The 12,164-nt window shown below is 42.6% G+C and overlaps 1 protein-coding gene across 2 annotated transcripts in view; it reads left to right on the top strand.

Annotated features, from left to right (window-relative positions):
• usp34 (ubiquitin specific peptidase 34) overlaps window positions 1–12,164 on the top strand; it is a 92,120-nt gene that overhangs the window by 4,978 nt on the left and 74,978 nt on the right. For both annotated transcript variants that reach the window (XM_080722227.1, XM_080722226.1), the window contains exons 2-3: window positions 3,728–3,818; window positions 10,382–10,934. In XM_080722227.1, the coding sequence (XP_080578353.1) occupies window positions 3,728–3,818; window positions 10,382–10,934 (644 nt within the window). The remainder of the gene's footprint in view (window positions 1–3,727; window positions 3,819–10,381; window positions 10,935–12,164) is intronic.

The raw sequence follows: 12,164 nt of genomic DNA, 5'->3' as shown, positions 1-12,164 counted from the left end.
TAACTATATTGCCCTCTGGTGTACTAAGATGTTTAGGATGAGTGGGAAAGTGGCTTATTATTGACTTTACTTTGCTTTTTAATGGCACAACATTCTTACATTATCGAGACATGCATGTTATAGCCTATGTTTTGCAGTAGTTATGGAACCAGGGCAACAGTGGAAAGATCATAAATCTTTTAATCAGCAGCATTAAGGCCCTTGCACACAGCGTCCGATGCATTTTATGTTATTGGTCAATCAGTTGTTAAAGCATCTAGGGGAAAAGCACAGGAATCAAACTGAACGATTGGAAAAAAAAAAGTATTCACTGACAGTCATTGGACAGCAATTTCGGAGTATGTGACGTGAAAGATTCTGGCTAATACTATTGATTTTTTTCTTAACAATTATTCTATTAATATTTTTTTTTAGATTAATCACAAGAAGAACTCTGTGCAAGGACCTTTACATTTTACAAAACAACAACCAGTAAGAGTGCAAAGGTCACTGCCCCAGTTTGCAGATACTAGATGTAACAAACATAAACAAAAGCATGGTGTTGCAGTCATGGTTTTGGAGTCATTAGTGGCATGTATTACTAGGGACGCAGCGGTTCTCGGTTGAAAACCCTTTGGTTGGCCTTGCACTGTTCATTATGCCTTTATGAACCGCACATTTTCGGTTTTGCGATTACATTTTGCATAATGCATTTATGTCTGTGTCCTGAAGATAATGGGAGCTTGCTGGATTCACTCACTGGGTTCCACACCAGAATCCAGCTGGTGTTGCTCGCCAAAAACAGCCGATCCGCAAGTATCACAACGTTGCGAGCCTGTAGATCGTCAATATTTGGAGAGCAAAACTACTGGATTAATAAATGAGCATAATGATTATAAAAATAATGTGATTGTTATTGTTGTCCTCTCCACTCGTAGCAGGAGCTCATTAAAAGTTATTTCCATCAGACCAGTTCCTACAAAGTACTCCATGTCTGGAATTAGGAGGAACTGTTCATGTAAGTTTAACATCCTGGCTTAAATCCTTATGCAGAGATGAAAAGCAGATGTTTAATTGCCGTTAACTAAACTTTGAAGCAATGTTTTTCTTTGCGAAATTGCGTCAGTACCTCCCCCTCTTCACCACACACTTGTGAGGCATAGTGGCATAAGGTGCATTTTTTTTGTTTGTTGCTGTGAGCAAAATAAAACTAATGTCAGCGATATAGTATAATTATTTTCCTTGAAAATTATAAAACACAGAAAATACTGGAATTTGTCTGAATAGAAACCCCCTTTTTTGCTATAAAATAAAGGGAAATTTGGGGGGGGGAACCCCAAATTACTTTGTTTTTTTACTGTACTGAAACCGTGACCCAAAAACTGAGGTTTGAACCGAAACGTGGGCTAACTGAACCCCTAGTGTAGTGGCATGGCAGTGATTTATCTCCTCAGGAAGTCTGACAATTGTCTCCTGCTGTAGCTATTCATTCACCATACAGAGAGCTTCTATGTATAGCACAGCCAAAACAGCGAACAGGGCTGAAGATGCATGGAGGGAATTTAGCAGCATCCGCAGCCAACAGCCCTAATTGTGGCCCAGGCTGATACATTTGACCACCCCAGAGGCCACAGTGATATGTTAAGGGACACTTATTGAAGGGACATAGCATATTTCAATTAAAACGTTACATTATTTTAATAATTTATTTTGTTCTATCACTTTAGTTTACATGCAAACATTATTTGCCATGAAAACCCCAAACTCGGTACTATTGACTGCTTGGGATGTAGAACGTGATATAGGAATTTATTCGGCTAAATAATTAATGGTGTGATTGCACCAAATGCAAAGATGTAAATGGACGTGGATTTGCTATGTCTGGTGGGAGAAATTTGCTATGTCTGGTGTGAACACACAATGAATGAAGTGTATTTAACTTGCTCTCTTAAGACTTGAATTGAATGTTACACCTCATAAAGGGTTGCAGTTGGAAAATCTCTGATCCAAAAAATGCCTACAGTCTGGGTGAATAGTTTAAGCCACTGGCACTTCAAAGTTTGGGAGTGTTGTTGAAGCACATGTGCAGGTGCCCTTCCTCACTCCTCCCTCCCAGGCCCGGCGGGCGGCCACAATGGCAGAGGGTGCGTCTGCTTTAAGTGAAGGATGCCCATATACATATACTGTATGGGCTCCCGAGTTTTGTCACATCGAGCGAGCCATTGTCATATCTTCATTCTTAAGCCAAAGTTGTGAAAGTACAGGGATGATGATGATGTGTCCATGACCTCGAATTGCTGTCTGTGTACTTCTTCTGGTGTTTGGAAGTTGTGTGGACTCAGGATCACCTCCATCTCAAATGTGAAAAAAGGCTACATTTGCATACCAATGGGAGCGCGTGCCAAACCGGTTGTGGCCAGCCAATGCTGATCTACTGTATAATAATGTACATTTTGGGAATTACTGTGAGGTTCTGTAGCGATGCGCCACCCCCAGTGAAAAAAAGAAAAAAAGGAAATTAACTAAATCCTTACTGGGGTTGCTCCATCTACAATCTGAGGGTGCTTAGCAGGACTCGGCAACCCCGTGCCGCCGCGGCTGCTCCCTCCAATATATTTTTATTCATCTTGACCTGAGCCCATCATGAAATGGGTTTTTAATTTTGGAATACAGCTTGGCACTACTGTTCCCTTATTATGTCATCATAGAATGGAAGCAATATTGATATTCCACTTCAGCCTTTTCTATTTGGAGTTAGTTGAGGTGTCTGTGTGTGTGTGCCTACAATGTGTCGCTCATTGTAGGCAATTTATTGTCTCCACCAGCCGAAGGCATGGGAGAAACTGTCCGTCCGTCCATGAAGTTTGTTACCAGCTAATCTCAGGCGCCGTTGGCTTGGTCTCGGCCAAACTGCGCGCACACACTCCCTGGATGCCAATTCAGGACTTCTGCCCCACATTCTTCACATGGGCCTTTTATATCGCCACCATGAGGCCAATTTATGTCAAACTCCTTTTTTGACAGTACTCTTACAGATTTTGGCCAAAAATCACGCACATCGGTAGACAGTATCTCTACAGTCAGATCTGTCCGATTTTCCATATTCCATCCTGATTGGCTGAGATTGGCTTCCAAAGTTTTTAAGATTGGTCAGTTTTGAACAAAATGTCTCAAATCACGAACACAGCGTGCCATTTTTTTAAAAATTGTGCACGGAACTAATGCTACCCTTTTCACATTGGCCTGTTATAGCGCCACCAGCAGCTAGACTTTAGCAAAACACATTTTTTGAACACAATGCCTCAAATCATGCATGCAGTGTCCGATTGCCATGAAAGGGTGAAGAACATATGCCACCCTTTTTACATTGGCCTATTATACAGTAGCACCACCAGGACGCCTGGCCTGGTGGAGACCTGTGCTCGGAAGAGCACTGCTTCTAGTTGAAAGTGAAATTACGTTTTGGCTCCTGCCTTAGATTTAATTTGTTGTATTTTATTTTTGTGTTTCATACCGTCCAGGGCATTTTGTGCACAGTACATATCCTTTTATATTGTATAACAACCAGGCCAGTGCAAGTGGTCTTATCGATGAAAAATCCCTTACACTCACAATGGCTCAACAAACAGTAACACTCAACATTGTATCGCTATACAGAAGCGCTGTAGTTACGGTGCAGAAAGTTCATAGGACCCGATATACCTTGTTGTAGTTCTTTGTGACTAACAGCTGTGTGTTCTCTCCTCAGTATCGGATGCAGAAGGCAGTGAAGGAGGTCTACAGCTGAAGAAGGAGCATGCTTTACGAGTATTCAGCTACATCAGCTCATGGACACAGAGGTCAGTGGCTTCACCTTCCATGTGCTCACACTGTTTCTGATATGTTTTGCAGAAGTTGTGCACCAGACAGCACACTGTACGTACAGCGACAACAGTGTATTGAAGTAGAAGAGAGAACCACATTGGAACTGAAGCAGGGTACTACATGGAACCAAAGCGGAAATTCAGATTACAAAATGAATGCTGAATTCATTCCACACTGACAACTCAGCAATTCACTTTTCATCGACAACCCTTTTCATTACATAAGCTGTATGAATGGCCCAGTGTAATCTTGGAGCAGTTATTATCAGTAGTCTGCTCCTCAGTTTCCTAATTGCTGGCAAAGCCATTGTTGTGTAAGTAGCTCTGCCTGAATACCAGAGGGCTAATATCTCTAGCCTAGGGGGAATTCCCTTTACACTACAGGGTTTCCTGCAGGAAAAAAGAAAGTACTCTAGGTGCTACTGGTCCATGTGCCTGCACACACAGGGCCTGTACAATAAATACCTCAATATTTGTGACAAATACCTCAATAGCGCAAATGATCGTTCAGCTTAAGCCCTAGTACAGTGCATGTTCTCCTGAGAGGTGTAATATCTTAAAGTACATGATGGAAATCAAACTACTGTATATAATGCCATTGTTTTATATTATTTATGACGTTTAGTCTCTGTGCTGACCAATTCAGTCTGCAGACAGAATAGTTTTTTATTTTGATTTAGCTTATAAGGTAATTATTGCACCCATCAGCAGGATCAACGTTCCTATCTAAAATCCACTATAAAGTTTTACGCGAAATGTACGGCATGGCTTTGTAGGAGCCTGGCTGTCCATAAATGTGTCTGGCTGTCCAGGGCTAATCTCGTAAACCGATGGCATATTTTCACATATGTTTTTTATTTCTTCTTGAAATAATTAAAGTTAATTTGATAATGGAATGTCAATGGAGGTCGGATCGGGCTGGAAGCTTGCCCAATTATGGAGTCATACGTCCTAGATGACTCAAGTTAAAGCAATATAAAGTCCCAGATACACATGGGACACATGATGGGACACATGCCGTTATTAGACCTTGTCTTGTTGAGGAGCATGGTTAGGGCTGTCACAATTATCACATAATTGTCTCTAATCGCAATTATTTTTGTCATGATCGTCATAATCGTTTACATGTTGACTTTTTTTTTTTTTCAAACATTTTCAAAATAGTGGAAATAGCAGATCTACAAGCATGTTCTTTTTCAAGTATAAAGTTATTAAATATGTAAGTCATTTCTTTGTATATTTAGGTTATGTGTCATATTTGCCATGTGCAACTTCAAAGCCTACACGCCCAATAGTAATTGTCAACGACAGAAACATAATTAAATCGTTAATCACAATTATTTGAGTGACAATTAATCGTCATGTAAAATGTCATAATCGTGACATCCCTGAGCATGGTTCTTATTGTATGCAGAGCAGGAAGCGAGGTTACACCGAGCACCAACCAAAGGTTGCTGTGTTTTGGCTGCTGCCATGTATCTTGTATCTGCTCTGCTCCATTCTTTATGCAGGCATGTTCCAGCATTGGTCAACAGTTTGACGAGTTAACATTCCATTACTAATACAGCTTCTCTGTTTGGCTGGTGATTAGGCCTGTCACAATTATTACATGATCGTCTAATCATAATTATTTTAGATAATCGCAATTATTTTGCATAATTGCGACCGTAGGGAGCATTTACTATCAAAACCTCCACGGGCTGTCCGTCTCTCCACAACCGTTGCCCCCATCCATGCCAAGTTTTGCACACACACTCCTTACCTGCCAAACTACAACCTCCAAGGACCCCCGGAGATCCAGGGACCCCCAGGTCCCTGGGGGACCCCCAGGTGTAAAAAATGACCAAATGTGCAAAAATGACCAAATGACCACCCCAACAGGGCTGCTCACGGGGAATTCCTGGGGACCACCCACTCCTGGTGCTCCAGAATGGATGCAAAAGTGGTGACGCCCCCAGTGGAGGACCCCCTCCACTGCAGCTCACATAAAATGCCGTAACTCGGGCTGGGAGCGTCCGGGAGAGCCGGGGCCGGTACCTATTCGTCCGCCAAGGCAACGCGGAGACCCCACCCCTCATTTCTCACATGGCCCTCTTCTAGCGCCACCTTCAGCCCCATTTTTAAAACACATTTTTGGCCACTGCTCCTTAGGGATGGGTATCGTTAAGATTTTAACGATTCCGATTCCGATTCCGGTTCTGCTTATCGATTCGATTCCTTATCGATTCTCTTATCGATTCTCAGCTGGTCAGAAATAGTGGCCAATAGTCTTTTCTACCTCCTCCACTCCTTTTTTTTTTTTTCAGAGAGGTTTTGGGTTATTTTTATTACTGTTTTGGGTGCTTATTTCCCACACAACGGTGTAACAAGTAACTGTTTATTCGTTATTTTAGCACACAGTGCAACACACAGCACGCATGCACACACACAGTCACTCACTCACGCACACTACAACATCGGGTATTATTTTTGTAATGGTTTTCTACAGTTTTTTATTCCCCATATACAATGGTGTTAGTTTGCAACAATGAGCCTACAGACAGATCTAGTTCTCAAATAAATAGACTTTGTTGTGCCATCAAAGTGGGATTTATTTGAAAACAAAATTTAAATTCAACTTCCCTTCCAACCGGAGGTGGCAAGGTGACCATGTGATAATCAAACACCTTGTTTCAACATAGTGTAGGCCTATTCCCCAAAGTCAAGTACATTATTGTTTTAATATAGCTCTGTGTGTATATAATTATCTTAAAAAAACACCCTCAGCACCCCCCCTTCCAGGCTGTTCCAGCGCCCCTGTAGCCTACTCGATCTGTAGCCTACTCTCTCGCTGAAGCTCGCGGAGCTGCTGCTGTACACAGCTAAAGCACTGTCTGCAACAGTTTGGATCAAAGGATTTACATACTTTTCTTTCTTCATGTGATATAGGGGAGCATTTAGCAACACGGAGCACATTGGACATGTAGCGCGTTGTGTAGTTAGAACGTGGGAGGCGGCGGCAGGCGGGCTTGCAAAACAAACTTTTTTGGGCACTCTAGCTCGGCGGGAGACTTGTCCGTTAATAGAGTGAATTTGAGTAACAACTTAACTAGGAAAGCTGACGCCTCATTATCAAAACATGAACATTCTCGTGAAATATACAGCCAGACTTTAGAACGCCTCTGTTTAGACAACATGTTGGCTGAGCCTGCGTCTAAACAAGGCAGCGCGGCGCGTGTGTGATGTCATCGCGCATATGCAGGAATCGATAGCAGAATCGTTAAGGACGTTGGCTAACGATTCCATGGAACCGAACCACGGGCAACCGGTTCTCAACGAGAACCGGTTCTCGATACCCATCCCTAGTGCTCCTACAGTTTTTGCCCTAAAATCACGCAAATCGCTACACAGTATGTCTGCACTCATCCCATCAACATGAATCTGTCCCATATAGCGCCACCTTCAGGACGATTTTTAAAAACACATTTTTGGACACTGCTCCTACAGATTTTGCCCTAAAATCACGAAAATCACTACACAGTATGTCTACACTCATGTCATCAACATGGATCAGGAAGATTTTGGAAAAACTAATTTTTGCCCTATTTGTGGGATTAGGGAGTCTTACTGGTAAATTTCCATGAGAAATGTTCATATAGTTTCAAAAAGTACAAAAAAGTATAACACTTTCAAAAAGTAGTGGAAATAATAGCAGATCTACAAGCTTGCGATACGTTGTGAGCTTATAGATCGGCTATTTCCACTATAAATGTATAACGAATAAAGTTATTAATATGCCATTCCTTTGTATATCTAGGTTATTTGTCATATCTGCCCTGTGCAACTTCAAAGCCAAACAAAAAAAATGTTTTATTCATATGCAGTGTTCAACGACAAAAACAAATTTATTTTTGTGACTTAATTAATCGTCACCTAAAATGCCATAATCGTGACAGCCCTACTTGTGATCTATCTAGTATTGGATGAAAAAGTAATATGCTGCCCTGAAGCAGAGCACAGTCTGTCTCTTCACAGAGAGACTAGTGTATTAGAGGGCAATACTTGATAAGTAATGAGACCTTTTTTTATTTTAGCTTGGTAGGTTGTTTTTGATCTGTTAATTTATCCAACGTGTGTGTGTGTGTACGCGTGTGTGTGTGTGTGTGTGTGCGCGCACGTGCGTGTGTAAGCGAAGGAGCCTTGAGGAGACGTTGACCTTAATGCAGTGTGATTTCTCTTGCAAAATTGCTGACACAGCCATAAAGTTATTTAGAATCAGTCCCTGGTTGTGCGCCTTGTCTTTTAATATGATGGATAATGGCTCCATTTTCCTACCATGTAATTGGACATTGTTATGTGAGTGATTGGAAAAGAGAATAGACGAATACGCCTACTTTGTAGAGTGTGACAAGACGTTACACTGTGTTACTGCTGGCCCTGGTTTTACATGTCTGCTGTCTTTGGATATACAGTAGACAAGAAAATGTTTCCCCCCGTTAAGACGGAGCTAATAAAAAAGAGGATTGGATTGAAGTTCACCAACTTGACCAAGTTTCCAGTTCCTAACTAGGACACAAGGTAGAGCACAAGTTAGTAGTTTTGTCAGCGCTGAGACTCACTGACAGCAAAGACTAAGGTGCTCTACACATTACAGGCTGTTGCCGTCGGGGCTGCCGCTAGGATCAGTGGTGACCGCACCGCGGTGAGACACAAACACACTCGTTCAGTGATTAAACGCCGCACGGTATTTCACAAAGATGAACACAATCCATCTCTCACCGCCCGCGTACGCATGCACAAACGAGCACGCTCGCGGGGGATTTCACGGGGCCGCGCCCGCTCTCCTCGCCGCCCCAAAACTTCGCTGCGCGGCTGAAAAAGCTTCCCGCCTCCCGTTGAAAATGAATTGCTAGGAGGCGGTGACCGCGGCTAGTGTGGAACCCCCTTATATGTGAGAAATGTTTACATACAGTACAATGGCATACAGTAGTTGTTTACCAACGCGTCACAAGTGTTAAACTCTAGCACTGTTGGGTCACGGACGGTGTGTGCGTGTCACTGCGTGACATGAGCATAACCGTGATGCGTTATTTGGAAACGCACATGAGTTCTGGGCAAACCCCGCCCAGGCGCCCACGGAAGCTTTTTATTGGCTGAACCGGAGCTAGGGAGCACTCCTCTTTGTTCGCTTGGACCGCACGGAGGTGCCGAGTGGTGCGACCACCTAAACCTAACCTTAATCCTAACCTCAGTGAAACTAACGCTGGTGAGTAGCTCACCTCTCATTGATAATGATGAATTACTAGGGGCTGTACGAAAAGCCTCGAATGCTGCAAGCATGAAAAGATTTATTTTTGTAAAGATATGTTTTGGGCTTTCTGCCTTTATTCAGATAGTTCAGTAGAGTGTGACAGTGACATGTAGCAAAGGCCATCAGCCACGGGAATCAAACCTGTGACACACTGTCAGGCTGCAGTAGAGCCTGTAAGACGTGTAAGTGGTATGCACCTTTATCACTAGGCCATCGGCGAAAATCGTCCAAAGTTTTGTTTACGTCGGTTCCTTATGTGAGATTCAGATCAGCAGTACTGAAGTTTGTTTATTGAATGATCACAGATTATTTTTGCTTTGCCAAGCTTGGCACATTCATCAAGTGGTATGAAAGTGTTTGGTAAAATATCAAATAATGAATGTTAACCCATAGGCATATTGTATATCATATCGCTGCTATTGAGATATTCAACATATCAAATATTGAGGTATGACATTTCTTTTGTATAACGTACAGCCCTAGAAGCATGCGTCTCTCCAGTATTTACTAGTATTTACCACCTAGATAACCTTTTTCCTGTGGGAAACCCTGAAAACAAATGTTATGTGGGTAGAGCAAGATGATGCAATATAGACAATGCATGCTTTGTCGTTCACTGAGGAAGCAAGAACATGTTTGTGCTAGGGTTGGGCGATACATACAAAATCTAATATATTTTTGTGGTAATGACTTTTGCTGCTTTGACACAATAATCAGTGAAGTCTATATAATAACTTAAGCGAGTAAAGGCAAACAACAGATCAGCTTGAATAGTCCAATGAGTTCAGAAAATTACATCACCTTATTGTAATTTAGCTTTTAAAAACAAGTTGTGTTGATATTGCAATATCAACATGCAATATCAACACAATATTATTTTCTTATCCAAAAATCTAGTCCCATATAGAAATATTTATATAATAATGATATTTTCCAGACACAGTTAAAGTTAATTGATATGATTTAAAAAGTCCTCTTTGGTTTGACAGTAGTTACTTTTTTCACTAATGTCGTTGATCGTTTTCACACCTCGTCCAATGCTTCACGTCACTGGCAACGCCTTGGTTGCATCAGACAGAAAACCGATTTACATTTGTAGCTGATTTGCTGCTTTTTTATTTTGTTCCCCTGATCACATATCTGTTCTTTACCCTGCGACGGGCAAACAGTTTGAACGGTTAACATTGGCCTCCATGTAAAAAAAGTCTTAACTTGCTCTCATTTGTACCTCTCTCCACCCTGTCCTCAGGCAATGTCTCTGCTGCTTCAAGGAATACAAGCACCTGGAGGTGTTCAACCAGCTGGTGTACGCCCTCATCAACCTGGTCATCGCGCAGGTCAGCAGCCTGAGGGACCGCCTCTGCACCATCCACGACCACGCCCTTGCGGGAGGCGGGGCTCGGACCGAAGGGGCAGACTCGGAATGGAACGCAAGCGGGGCTCTGACCGGGCCACTCCCCCAGCCTTCCTCACCCGGCGAGGACGAGCCCGTCAATGTGGAGAGGGACTCTGCCGAAGAGGACGCGGACGCCCCGGACCTGAACCAGAATAAGGTTCAGGGTGCGGGCAAGCCTAGTCATGTACAAGCGGAGGCTCTCAACAGGCCTGGAGACAGCGGGAGTGGGTCTGAGGGTGAGGATGCTGCGGCTGTGGCCAACAGCAGCGGCATGGACAGCCAGGACCCCTTCAGCTCCTGGAGCACAGAGGAGAGGGAGAAGCTACTGCTGTGTGCTGCTAAGATCTTCCAGATCCAGTTTCCTCTCTATACGGCCTATAAACACAACACACACCCCACTATAGAGGTAAAGATATCTATGGGGTCTTAAACATGATACCATTGATTTTGAGTCCAGGAACTGCATTAGAATTCTTGTAACGGTCCAGTTGGTTAAATTTTTACACTTGAGTTACAGACCTGTTAACACATTTACTGCCATTTAAATATGCCTTCTTTGGGATCTCCCTGCCATAAGTCTCCATAGACTTCCATGTAATTTATAGTGCACAGATCATGCACGCCCATGCACAGATCATGCACCATGTTTGTGCAGGCTGTTCACAGCTTTCAAACAAAAAAATCAGATTGGAAATCGGTTCAGGCATTCTTGAGAAAATAGCCATTATGTTTTACATGTTATATAAGCAAAGATGGCTGCCCTGTATGAAAGATGGGGTTGTATGGGGGTGGAACATGCAAAATCGCGATTGAAATCATGTTTACTAGATTTAATGGGGTCCAAAAATAATTTTTCAAAAAAAAAAGAAAATAGTGAGATCGTTGATCTGAAAGTCGTTTGGCACTAAGTGAGTTAAAGGGTCCATTTGGGGTCCAACTTGTCATTTCGCTGGGGACCCCCTGGAATGGACTCCCTCCGGGACTCCTGGGTGTCCCAGTTGAGAACCAGTGGTCTATACATACAGGGTGAGAAACGAACACCGGGCCAACGAAAGTAAAGTTTGGCACATTGGCAGAAGGGTTTTTCCATAACGCCTGTCAGACAGTGCCCAAAATTTTGGTACTCAGCCTTATAGGTTGATTAAAAAAAAGAAGAAAAAAAAAAAAAAAGTAGTCTATAGTAATAAATACTGAACAGCGTTATGTAATACATAATAAGTAAAGTACACAGGTCCTGGTTCACTTGTGACGATGAGCCCAGCGTTTTCCTTCCATAAAAAGCTTCTTTTGCATTGATTTCAGTTAATGCCAATGTTATTCCTCCGTGTTTTTGAGCGGTGCTAACCGCTCCTATAGACCGCTTTTATACCAAAACTATGATGTCACAAATGATGATGACATGAGTTCGCTAGACCAATGAAACACTTCGATTCTGTTGATCTGTCCATGATGTCATAGTCACAGAGGCACTCGATTGGTTCACCCTGATTTAGAACGCGTTTAGGCCGCGTAAAATACGTCATAACGCGTTTAGGCCGCGTAAAATACGTCATAACGCGTTTAGGCCGCGTAAAATACGTCATAAAAAATTATTGAGCGGTGCTAACCTTGAATTTCAAAATTATATTAGATGAAT

This window comes from Nannobrachium achirus (assembly GCF_963921795.1).
Source record: "Nannobrachium achirus genome assembly, chromosome: 3".
Taxonomy (NCBI): Eukaryota; Metazoa; Chordata; class Actinopteri; order Myctophiformes; family Myctophidae; genus Nannobrachium; species Nannobrachium achirus.
Note: the sequence above shows the minus strand (reverse complement) of the source record. Positions and strands in the feature narration are given on the sequence as shown.